The following is a 12,995-nucleotide window of genomic DNA, read 5'->3' on the forward strand; positions in this document are numbered from 1 at the left end:
GCTCATTTGGAGAGTAAGATAATTTGTGAATAATAGTAACAAAGTTTAAGTTGAATATTTTTTGAGTTTTAGAAAAGGAGAGAGAAAATTTTGAACACAAAAATTATAATGTTAAAATATTGTTAAAATATAGTTTTATAATATTATTTTTGTTTGAAAATTTGAAAAAGTTTAATTATTTTTTATTTGAAAGTTTGAAAAAATTTTAATGATTAGTTTGAAAATTTTATTTGAATTATGTTTGGAAAGAAAATAGGATGAGATGAGATAAAATAAGATGATATGAGAATTTTGGAATGAGATCTATTTCTTTATACGCCCGGATACTACACTGAATTAGATATGCTCAAATATTTATTAAAATAAAAGTAAAAGGACAAAGAAGAAAACAAAAAGAAAATAATTATGCCATATTTGTTTTTGTAAATGACATGAATTGAGATAAAAGTTGAAAATTGAATAAAATATTGTTAGAATATATTTTTTTAATATTATTTTTATTTTAAAATTTTAAAAAGTTGAATTATTTATTTTATTTTATATAAAAATTAAAAAGAATATAATAATTAAATAAAAAATTATTAAAAAATTTTATTAAAACAAACTAGCCATAAGACGCCCAAAAGGAAAAAGCTAAAAAATCCAAACAAAAAACGTTAACCCAAAACGTAAAATAAATAAATAAATAAATAGATTAATTAAGAACTAAAAAAATTTGAAAATAAAAAGATTGGAACCAGCGTATGGAAACAGAGAATTCCCTCTGCCTTCCCACCTCGTACCAGAAACTCTTTCGTTTCCATTAGGAAATTGATTGGATGTCAAAAAAAAAATCGCATTTTTCTGTGGCTTCAAGCTTGTTGGGCTAATGGGTTTTGCTTTTTGAGCCAACGGAATCCGGTACTTCTACAGAGATTGAAGGAATCACCAGGATTTCACTCAACATGGAAGGTATTTTGTTGAATTTTCATATTTTCAATTCATATCAGCGTTTTGGATTCTCATTTGCTAATCGTTCGTGCGAATTGCTTTGGGTTTCTTGCGTTAGAATGTGAAATTGAGTTCTAGGACATTGAACTCTTTGCATAAACAGACAAACTGTTGTAATGGTGAAGGTAATGCCCAGGACGTGAATTTGGGAATTGTTGTCTGTTTTCCCTTCTGTGCTCTTGAGTCCCCACTGATGGAGAGTTTGGATTCTCAGGATTTTCGTGTCTTTTGTTTCCTGCATTTTCTCGAATGAAATTGGGCATTTGTTTTTGTTCGTCATTTTCCCCAAATTTCCTTCACAATGGCAATGATAACTGTATTTACATTTGAGCTTGATGACTAAAAATCTGAGTAGAATTACTGATTAATATTGGGGAGGCAATTTGCTTCTTTTGGGACTGCTTTGGTCTTAATGAAGCTTGTTTAGTTATGTTTAAAATTGGTATTTTCCTTTCCTCCTAATTGTTTGTAAACTATACATCGAATTTACCTGAAAATGATGAACTTTTACTTTTGGCATCTGCTTGATGCGTTTAGTTAGCTTCAATTAAATCATTTCACGAAAGCAGTAAAAGCAGTCTTGTCACAAGTTTTAAGTTGTTATGATTAAATCCTCAATACTTTGTACTGTATGGAATGATCATATTGAAAACCTGTACGGAATTAGGAAACCTTGTTCGCAAATGAGAAACCCAGGTACTATTTGAGTTATGGAAGAGTGAGCTAAGTGTGACCTATATAATCTACAGCTAGGAAAGCAAACATAATTATGCAAGTGCAAGATTTAAAGTATAATGGCAGTATAGAATAAATGACAAGATAGAATATAAATTATGTAAGCAAGAAGCATGATAAAAATTCCTCAAATATCATGAAGTGTTAATATGCCTATGCTTGCATTTTAGTATACAGATTGAACATTCTTTTGGAGTTAGGACCAGATGGTTTTGACAGAACCTTTTATTTACTGGTTGTTGAACTTCACGTATTTATTTGGGAGCAAAGGAGAGAAGCTCTGACAATTTTATTGCCTTGTTGCTGAAATCATTTTATTTGACACTGCACTTACTAATTATAAAAAAGAAAAGAAAAGAAAATTATTTGACATTGCACAAAGTCCATCATGTTCCCGAAAAAACTTGTATATTTCATTAAGCCAGAGCGCTTATGTCTCGTTCTATTTGACATTGCAGAAACTTTATCAAGTTTCCTTGAATAACTTCTTTATTTCACTAATCCAGAGGACTTATGTACCATGAAGAGAAGAGAGAGGGAGAGAGAGGAGGGTGGTGGGGGAGCAAGGCCAACCGGGCATATCATTGACTTTCTATTTGCCTTATGAACTGAGAGAATTTGTTATATTTATCCCTTCATTTTTCTGGAGACAAATTAAATTGCCATGATCACAATGGTGTGATCGTGGTGTAGTTTCTAGTATTACCATTTTAATTTAACCAAGTGGCTGATAGCGAAACAATATTTCCTGATAAATATCATGGCCATTGTTATCATTAGTAAAGTTTCTTTATTACTTTTCCATTCATGCTCAGAATCAAGTGGAGTGCACTCTGAAGAGAATAAAGCATCTATGGAGAAAGATAGGAAAAGAAGGCTCAAGACACCTGCCCAGGTTATGGCTTTGGAAAAATTTTATGACGGTATGCAACTTCACTTGTCTTATCTTATCTCAGGCTTCCAGTTAATTGCCAATCATGTACTTTTCTAAACGAAAATTTCTTGAACTTCTCTTAGAGCACAAATACCCTACGGAAGAAATGAAGTCCCAACTTGCAGAGCAGATAGGATTGACAGAAAAGCAAATATCTGGATGGTTTTGTCACAGAAGGTTAAAAGACAAAAAACTGTTCAGAGATGAAGCTTGTCCTAGTGGACGACAAGATCATTCAGGTGCTGTTATTCAGGATCGTGGCAGTGGACTCGTACAAGATTCATGTGGCAGCACAAAACATGGTGATTATAGGCACATTGATCCAAGGGAAGTTGAAAGTCGAAGGCTCTATCGCAATGATTTTCAGGCTGCAGGCCTCACCTATGAGCATGCGACTCATTATACAGGAACTGTCCGTGGCACAGATAATAGATCTTCAGAAAGTAGCTCATCTTCGCAAGACAGATTGTTTCGCCAAACTGAGGATCCAGATGATAGGGAAAATTCTAGATACCTAACACATAATGGAGTCATTGCACCCATAAATGCTACTAGTGAAAAAGTGATTGGATATAAGCCATCAGGATACTTGAAAGTGAAGGGTGAAATTGAAAATGCTGCTGTTACTGCTGTTAAGAGGCAATTGGGGCGTCATTATCGAGAGGATGGTCCACTGCTTGGTGTGGAATTTCAACCACTTCCTCCCGGTGCATTTGAGTATCCGATTAGGAATGCCATCCGTGGTAAGTTGTAACATGTATTTCCTCGTGAGAACGGCAACATCTACTTTAATTTTGATGCAGCTGGTCCTGCCAGAGTTGAATTTCACATTGTGTTGTTGGTTAGATCTTCCTGCTTAATTTTTTTAGTTGCTTTTTTATTTATCATCATTTTTGTGTGTGAAAGTGTCTATTTTTATTTACAACGATGTATAATTTTTGTCTCTAGGCAAATGATAATTGGATGAGCATAATTTCTGTCATGCAAATAAAAGTACCTATTATGAAGTATTCACCTTTTCATTGGTAATGCCATGATGCATTATTTTTCTCGGCTACTGCATCTTCTCCCCTCTTTACTTTTTTAAAGGTTTTATCTCTCAAGGTTCCCCCCCCCCCCCCCCCCCCCCCCCCCCCCCCCGCGCGTAGTGGGAAGAGGTTGTTATTGATAATTTGAGTATCATTGACTAACTTGTCAAATTATGCTTAGAATTTTGTCATTGATAAAGATGAACATGCATCTCTATATGAACCTTACTTTCTATGAGTTTCCTTTGGTTTAAACGCAGAGATAATCCTTTTCTTAATATTCACTGGAAAACTTCTTTCTCCAGAGAATTGGAGCCTTATGTCTCATTTTGTGTTTCTGCAGAACCTTACTATGTTGGGAATCCTTCTCTTACCCATTCTCCAGATATCTCTGGACCAGAAAGGCAACGTAGTCTCAGCAATGTAAGTAGACTTTTGGATTCTTTCTTGTTCTGTATTAGACAGATTTAGTAAGTTGAAATCTGCTTTGTACTCTATATTTTTTTGCATAATGAGTGTGGTAGGGGGGGGGGGGGGGGGGGAACAAAGGACTGGACTGGAAGATTTTATCAATGTGTTGAAATAATAAACTCATCAGGACAAGGAACAAACTGGATGAATATATATGTTAAGTTGGAAAGTCCATGTTATATTTTTGAGAAATTAAGAAATCAAGGACCTGTACTTCCCACTTTTTGACTTTGAGATCTGAGTTTTTAATTTGAGTTTTTCTATAATTTTTAATGAAGGAATGGATGGAAGCGCATTGGAGGCCATTCCACAGTGGAGGCACTCCTGCACCTCCTGTGCTATAGTGCATCCTCTACCCCATTGCACAGGTGGTGGAGGGGATCCACCCCATCCCTTGTTCTTTTGTTTTTTCAAATGTTTTCCTTTCATATATTTTTGCATGTGGATGACACGTGAGTAATATGTCTATGTCAGCATTTGCTGCCAGTTATTTGATGGAAATTTTCTTGGCATCTTGAATTTAACATGTCCAATAGCACAGGTCTTGAATTTATTAAATTAAAACTTGGGTCTCTAATTGAGAAAGCACACGTATTTGATTTCTTAATTTCCCTGTACTCTGAAATTTTGTCATCTGATAAGCTTTGGTGGATTTTTTTTAATGTTAAATTAAGGTTTCGGCAGAGAAGATTGTCTATAATGGCTCTAGGTATAGGTGCCTTTCATGCCACTGTAATTTTTATATAGAAAATATAATTTATGAACTGTTTGGCATTTACTTTCATTATGATTTCCTGAAATTTTTGATATATATCATTGTTTTTTTTTATAAGTAAATGATTGTATTGATAAAAATAGGCATAGTCCAAGTACACGAGATGGTATATAAGAGGTAACATCTATCTAGGAAGAAGCAATGGAAACAAGAAAATCATGAACATCAAGGCCCTTAAAATCTATAGGTATGGCCCATATAAATGAAGTCCTAATAAAAAGAGATCTAGGTTCCTCTATCTTGTGCTCCTTGTCTTCGAACGTCCTGTCATTTCACTCCTGCCACAAGCACCACAGAATACAGATAGGAATCATCTTCCACCCAGCTTTGATTTGTGGAATACCTCCTATGTTTGTCCAGCTGGCCAACAATGCAGCCATTGTGGCAAGCATTACCCAAACTACCCTAATCTGCAAAAAACTTTATCCCATAACGCTCTAGCAAGCTCACAATGTAGTAAGAGATGATCCACAGTCTTGCCATTTTTCTTACATATGCAGCACCGAGCTACTATGATCATCCTATGTTTCCGCAAGTTATCCGTCGTCAAAATCTTACCCAAAGAAGCTGTCCAAGCAAAGAATGCCACTTTGGGAGGCGCCTTATTTCGCCAAATTCTTTTCCATGGAAACTGATTGTTCTACAGTTGTGTGAGACTTGTAGAACGAGCGAACCGAGAGTGTACCTTTGCTTGTGGGTATCCATTGCAAAATGTCAGCTCGTGCTTGGTTTCATGGAATACAAGAGACTAAAAAGTCCTCAAAGCTGCCAACTTCCCAATTTTGGGCTGCCCAAGTGAAGTTGATGTTCCATTGGACTTGATCCCCAGATATCACCATAAGATCAGCCAGTGAAGCTTCTTTCTTGCATGTAACCCGGAAAACTGAAGGTAATGAGTCCTTTAGGGCCTTATTCCCATGCCATAGGCCGCTCCATAATTTTATTCTAGAGCCATCTCCCAACACAAGTCTTGTATGACGATTAAAAACCCCCCACCCTCGTCTAATGTGCCTCCAAACTCCCACCCCATTAGCCCCACTTATCTCTCTAGTGCACCAGCCTCCCCATATGCCTTCCTATTTACAGTCAATCATTGATTTCCATAGGGCTTACCAATTTCCACATACCTTCATATATCATTGTTTTTATTACGACTTACCCCAAATTCAACTCACTCTATAGGTATTATTATTATTTTTTCATCTATTGTTTGGTTGCGGAGGAGGGGAGGTTAGGAGTCTAGCTATGAGTGATGCATTCAGTTTAGGAAATACTACGAAGTACATAATCAGTAAGTAAATGCAAGTTCATGCTCATTGGTTGAGTCTGGTAGTTCAAGCCAAACTTAATAATTTTGTAATTGTATGGGATTTGGAGCACTGGATTCGTTCAGCTAATCACCACCTGAACCTTTTGATATAGTAGCAAGAGGCAGGGCTGGATTTTGTTTTCTATTGCCAAGAGCTCAAAAACAGCAGGAGTGCTTGGCTCGATGTGAAGTGGGGATAAGTTTCTGCCACTCTAGCTGCAAACCAATATTTTGAAGAAGGAAGCTGGTCGTTTGTCTTGATTCTTTAAACAGTTGCCAGCATAGTGAATGAACCATACTGACCTATTGGTTTGGATAGATTCAAGTAATTTATCTTATGGAAGAAAGCAATAATTAATTCAAGGCTTATCTCCTTCTTTACCACTACAGCACTAACCTTACATTCATCCCTGCCACTACATTTGTTGTAGTGTCATCGTCCACTGCCACTAACCCCCATTATACCACTACCTACTGCACCTTCACTACAACCTTTGCCACTGCTACAGCACCGCCAGCATGTGCATCTTCTAATAGCTTCAATTTCATATTCTTAACACTTCATCTTGCCGGTTGAACTCCAACATTTAATGGATTCCTGGTGTGGGTGAAGAAATAATAAGTAAATAAGATCTGTGCTGAGCAAGTCTTTTCTGGTTCGATGGCCTTGAACTGACCAACAATTATTAGTGGTGGCTATATTATCAATTTGGATGTTTGAATGCTCTCAACATCAGAGCTCACGCCTGCACCTCATATTTGCTTTACTGAAGCCAATTACTCTTCTATGCTCAAAATCATGGAATTCAAATAAACTCACTGTGAAAGTTTTGCATCAATTTTGGTGGGAGTTCCACTCTGCATGCTGCTTATATTTGTGTTTTCTTTTAGAATAATTTTATTGGCTTCTGTGATAATATTTTTCCCTTTACCCTGCCCTTTCAGAGATATGAGATGTACAATTCCAATATGAGTTCACAGGATTTATATATAGAAAGGGAGAATTGTGGCAGCATGCATGGCTCTGACTATCAGGACAAGATATCTCATCCCCAATTCAAACAGAATTCAACTGTTCTCAACCATACAAAACCTTTCTGTAAGCAGAACTCTTTCTCTGATCTGTATGAAGATTCTGCAGGAGAAACCACTGTTTACAGCAATAAGAGGAATCAAAGAATGAGTGGTAAGCATGATGTTGAAGGGATGAGGACTGATGCTATCGCTAATCTTCACGGTCACCATGATGTGAAAATCGGAAGTGAGTTGCATGATTATGATAATGTCAGCCCCAACATTATCCATATGAGTGAAAAATTCAAATCGAAGCCTTCGATATTGATTCGTAATCCCTGCGAATCAGTTGATACAGATACAGAGGAGAGGGGGTTATCTATGAGGATGAAAAAGGTCTACTTTTCAGTTTAGACATTACTAGTAATTTGCTATATTATTTAGAAGCTCTTTTATTTTCTTTGCTTGATATTCTAATGTTTATGTCCACATGTGCAGAAGGAGAAAGTCAATCGAAAACTCAAGGGTATTAAAGAATATGGAAACCAAGTTAACTTAAAGATGCATCCAACAAAGGAAATGATGGTGAGTTTTAGCTTTGGCCAATTTTGAATGATATCACGATACATTAATAAATACATGTGTTGTGGAAATATTATGTGTATGTACACCACTACATATGAACATGCATAGGTGCATGCTGTGCAGTGTTTTTCCTTGCTATTGATGCCCCATTTGAAATTGAAGGTTGCAAAACGAGTCATACCTGATCTTCCTAAAACAGACTATGTGCAAAAAGCATCATTCACTGGAATGCCGACATGGACACATCGGAGCAAAGGGTTGGTATAAATTTATACTTATAATTGTTATCCTCTGCCTCTGTATTAGCATGCATGCTTCCTCTTCTAAATCTTTCAGTTTAGAGTGGGGTTGAATGTGGAATCCGAATCTATTATTTGACTGGGTATTCACGAAATTCTGACTTATAAGTTCTGAAATCTTGAGAGGCTTATTCTAGTAGTCTATCATATGTCTATCTTTCTCAGTACAGATTGAATACTGAGAATGAAAGGTGTTGATTTGCTTAGGAAAGGTATGTTTGTGATTAGGATGTTGATTTTCTACTTAATGGAAGTTTGCGCACGAGTGGATGCACGAGATTGAACACCTAACTCAATCCTAGAAAAATGACTACCCAGTCAATAATTAGTTGTGTTTCTTTTCTTTTCTTTTTTTCAATCGAGTTTCTATTCTTCTTTGTTCTTAAACTTTTCTGTTGTCCTTTTGAGTACTGAAGAGCACATGGTGCAGTCTTTCAAACTTCTGTTTTTCTTTCCCTTTTCAATTTTGTGGCTCCAGAGCTAATTATCTTTTATTGCGTTGTAAATATCATCTAGATCTGTCATGGAGATCCCTTCTAGCTTTAGCGAGGATGAAACTGCAGAAACCAGCTCTTCCCTGGAATAGGAGCCAGCTGTTGATGGATGGTAGAAAGCTTTAATGTTCTCAAAGCGATGGGCATGTACACTCCAATGCAGAATCACTTCTTTATAGTTACAAGGGAAGCACTACTTACCATTATCATCATCAGCAACAAAATTTCAGTCCACTGGCTAGCAATTTCTTTTGCAGTTGCAGCGCTCACCTGTTTATATGTGTAGAAAGAATTCCTTTTTTTTTTTTTTTATGTTTTCATTTGAGTTTTACTGCTTCGCAGAGGAAAATATTGGTAATGAACGCTTGGCTGTAAGATTCATATGCCTGGATCTGCAAAGGATCAAGGTATGGAAAACAAAAACCATGGCAGTGCTTTCTGCCTTTGACTTGCCTTGTTTTGATTTGTTTGTTAATCAGTGGAATTAGCCTCCCTCGTTTTGTTATTTTTTTTCCTCTCCCTGGCTAATTGGTGGCAGCTCCCGAACAACAGCGGATATTTTACCGATACAATTGTTACATGAACTGAAAATATTGGAACGGAGTCATTATCACAGGTTTTCTCCAGATATGTGATAATTTTAGCATTTTAGTGCTTTGTATCTTAGTTAGCTTTTTAAAACCTCTCACAAGCAATGCTTCTTCTGCTTGGAAATGCCTATCCTGTTGGCTTTGCTTAAATTGTCTTTGAATTTCATGCTCTCCTTGCTTTATTGTATTTGATATGTTTTAGTATACAACAAAAGGGAGGAAAAGGATTGGCGCGGCAGGTATCTATATTCAGTGCCCTTCAGGCTTCAAGTTTGAACCAATGCCATTGTTAAGCTTTCTTGAAGTTCTCACCCAGAACTCAATACCTTGTATTGTTGTTGATTTTAATGCTGCATTGTATATGCTGTCTGGGGTGTTATTAAGAATTTGACGTATAAAAGTATTTAAAACGTGTCACCAAGAACAAACAAGAAGAGCATTAATTCGGGAAATAAAAAGAAGATAAAAAAGGAAAATTTATAAATTTGATTCACTTTCATGATCTTGTTTCTCCGAGAATCATATGTTCAGCTCAAACTCTTTGACCTGCATCTGATATCTACACAAAGGACATGTAGCCTTACTCCTAAGCCACTTCACTATACAATCCGTATGAAACTCGTGCTTGCACCCAAGCATTCTTCCTTCATCCCCTTCCTGCATTTCTTCTTGACAAACCCCACAGACCATCCCATTTTCCTCCACCACCACTTCCTCCGTCCCTGCAAATGCTGGGTCCACCGTCTTGGCCAAGATCCTGCCCAGTCTTCGCATCACCTCGAACTCAACCTCCCTCAGAACAGTCTGGAATTCGCGCTTCGTTTCGCGCGCCCGCCACAAGGCTAACTCCGCCGTCATGGTGTCCAACCTTATGCGTTGCAGCTCCAACGTATCTACCTTCCCTGTGAACGTCCGGGGGTCGTACGAACCATCGTACGTCGAGTATTTACCCCAGTTGCTCAGCCTGTCGAGCAGTTCAGCCCTCAACGTAGCTATCTGAAGCTCATCAATCATGGTGAATCTGAGGGCACGATTCTTCGCAATACCGGCGAGGAGAGAGGCAGATACAAACTTGCCAGTAGAAGAGACAGAGGAGTACGGGACTCTTGAATGAAATACGGAGTTCGATTTGTCTTAGGAGAAGACATCCTATGTATGTTTGAGTTCTGGACTCTATAAAGTCGGTGTCAGAGTGCAATTTGGCCCGGCGTGCAGCGAGTATGAGAGAATCTGATGGTGGAGAAACCACGAGGGAATTGCAGGGAAGCTGAGCAGCAGCAGCAGCGACAGGTAGAGTCTCGGACACACGGCTTTTGAATGATGAATATTGGTGGCCTGCGTTCTACAAAACGTGTTCTTTTTTTTTTTTTTTTTCTCTTTCTTAGCATGCATGTTTTTTTTTCAAGCAAGCCTATCGGTGAGTCAACAGGACGAGAGATCCAACGTTCATCCAAAACCAGCAAAAACGTGTGTGTTTCTTGTGAAATACTTCATTTTTATTATGAGTAGTAAAAGAATATGAATTTTTACTACAAGGGTTTATAGTTTATACAAGTGTTTTTTTTTTTTTTTCAATAATTTCCTGTGAGTTTACCCAATTATTGGTCAATTTAGGATAATTGATAAAGTTGTGCATCCGGGTCGGTTTTATCTGGAAAACTATATTCATTCGGGCAAATATTCAAATTTCGTACCCATCTTTATTCGGATGCAAATACTGGGTTAATATTCAATAACTGTAACTAGATTTTCTATTTTAAAAATAATTTACTTTATAAATGAAACTATGTCAATTTAATATTCAAAATAACGTCATTTTATATTTGTAGCCCTCCTATTTAAAATGATATTTTTGATAAATTTGGATGTTGGTTACAACCCGAGTTACCTAATATTCGAATGTTTACAACTGAGTACCCATCCAGATTATAACCAAGTTAACCTAGGCAAGTAGGATTATATTATAAACTCGGATGCAGATCCAGAATAGCCAGGCATCTTAATCCAAATTCAAGTTCACTCCTAGAAAAAAAATGAACATAGATTTTATCATCGATATAAATGAGACTAAATATTCCAATGATTTTTCATAAAAGAGGATGTGATGTAAATATAGATCACACCCTCCATCCAAGAGTTGATGCATAAGTTTATTTCATGATGAATGAAATAAATTCACTCACACAATCAAAACATAAATTTTTAAATAACAAAAATTGAATAAAGATATATTTATATAGGGTGGCAACCACCCCAAGGGGTGCAATCAACTAGGACTTAAGGTTGCCCTAGATTTACCCTTCGCAAGAAGGACAGTGGCTACTTATCGGGATGATTTCCCAACAACTCTAAAGATGGCAGTCGAGGTTGTTAGTTTGATACTTCGTCATTCTTTCGGAGTAGCGGCCACCACCACGAGGTATGGCCAAAAGTGGTAGCTGGTGGTAGTCCTACAATGAATCTAGGCTTGTAAATTTAGAGGTTAGAGTTGAGTTTTAGGATATGGGGTGTTTTAAAAAAATAGAAATAATCATGTGTGGTGCAGTGTGTTTTTTACAGATCCTTGTGTGGCTGTTCAAAACGATAAGGTTGGGCTCCCAGACAAGGATATGAGCATCTACTGTAGCAATACATGGGCCGCAGCAACCCAAAACTTCAACTCAATTCCTCCATGGGCTGAGGGAGATCGAATCCAAAAGTCAAAAAGCAGTACCACCACTACTACTACTATAAGTAGCTAAGCCCATGAAAAATGCATGGCAAAAATAATGACAATGATATTTTATTTTATTTTATTTTTCATAATAAGTGACGTATTGCCGTATCAAACTTGCGAGTAGACTCAATTAAAAAAATACATAAATCTTATCGATTTGAATTTCGAATTTTACATAACAGTTTTTTATTTAAAATATTATTGTGAAAAGAGTTATAAAAAAAATATTTTAAAATATTATTGTCAAAAGGCAAAAATCTCGAGATAATTATTTAGAGAAATGATAGTTGTAATTGTAAGTGTGTAAGTATCACGTAATTATCTTGAAAAAAATAAATAATTATGAGATCCACATAAAAAAAAATTAATTTTTTAATAATAGATTTTATTATTTTTTAAAGTGATTGTACGGTATTTACACACTCTATAATTATACGTAACATTACTTAATAGTTTATCACACTACCTTTGGGATTTATACATCATGCATGGGCCTCTTTATACTTCTTCATCTAAAAGAAAGATCCTTAAAAATTTTGTTTTGTTTTTCTTAAAGTCAAGAAAGTTTCTTAATTGTCTCGGATGAAACAATTAGAAGACACAACTATTTATTTATGTGACCATAATATCATCTTACTTATTGAGATATCTATCTAGATGGACTTAGATAGGCTCGTGACGCAGGGATAAATGCGAGAGATCGACATAATCTTCCGCAAGACAAATTTGTGTTGTAGTGTAGTCAAATCTCTATAAAATATATATGGACAGAAAACCAAAAGATGATCGAGATTATAAGTCCAAACTTGAAAGACTAAACTCAAGCCACTAACTTAACAATCAACAAGAGGTAGGCTGCAAATTGCAAATAGGGAGAGAACGAGGGATGTCTTCCCTATATTGCCAAAGCAATGGCACATGAGCTCAAAGGTAGTTTGATTGGATTTGCATTGGTGGATCATGAAGGGTAACCTTCAATTTGAGCTGTGAAAAAAAAGGGGGTTCGGCCTTTCTCATGTTGAAGAGGATGTGGGTGGTGCTGCTTGCACTGATAA

At 36.5% G+C, this 12,995-nt stretch overlaps 2 protein-coding genes across 6 annotated transcripts; one reads left to right on the forward strand and one right to left on the reverse strand.

The window, feature by feature from the left end:
* The first annotated feature begins 709 nt into the window (after positions 1–709).
* Positions 710–9,462, forward strand: LOC122292151 (homeobox-DDT domain protein RLT1-like). 5 transcript variants are annotated; one of them, XR_006236852.1, is made up of 9 exons: positions 710–951; positions 2,541–2,648; positions 2,743–3,402; positions 4,031–4,110; positions 7,188–7,652; positions 7,755–7,841; positions 7,965–8,098; positions 8,657–9,041; positions 9,173–9,462. XR_006236852.1 is itself a non-coding variant. In XM_043100374.1 (8 exons), the coding sequence occupies exons 1-8, from the start codon at positions 945–947 to the stop codon at positions 8,678–8,680; spliced, it is 1,569 nt and encodes a 522-aa protein (XP_042956308.1). In that variant the 5' UTR covers positions 710–944; the 3' UTR covers positions 8,681–9,139. The 5 variants fall into 5 exon arrangements, 4 of the variants coding, with proteins under 4 accessions (XP_042956308.1, XP_042956306.1, XP_042956309.1 ...); XM_043100374.1 differs by lacking the exon at positions 9,173–9,462 and having other exon boundaries at positions 7,965–8,102; positions 8,657–9,139; XM_043100372.1 differs by lacking the exon at positions 9,173–9,462 and having other exon boundaries at positions 8,657–9,139.
* A 281-nt stretch (positions 9,463–9,743) lies between these two features.
* Positions 9,744–10,238, reverse strand: LOC122291126 (E3 ubiquitin-protein ligase EL5-like). The gene has a single exon (XM_043098772.1). It carries the CDS (start codon positions 10,236–10,238, stop codon positions 9,744–9,746), a length of 495 nt encoding a protein of 164 aa, XP_042954706.1.
* Between the last annotated feature and the right edge of the window lie 2,757 nt (positions 10,239–12,995).

The sequence above is a fragment of the Carya illinoinensis genome, chromosome 13, assembly GCF_018687715.1.
Source record: "Carya illinoinensis cultivar Pawnee chromosome 13, C.illinoinensisPawnee_v1, whole genome shotgun sequence".
NCBI classification, from domain to species: Eukaryota; Viridiplantae; Streptophyta; class Magnoliopsida; order Fagales; family Juglandaceae; genus Carya; species Carya illinoinensis.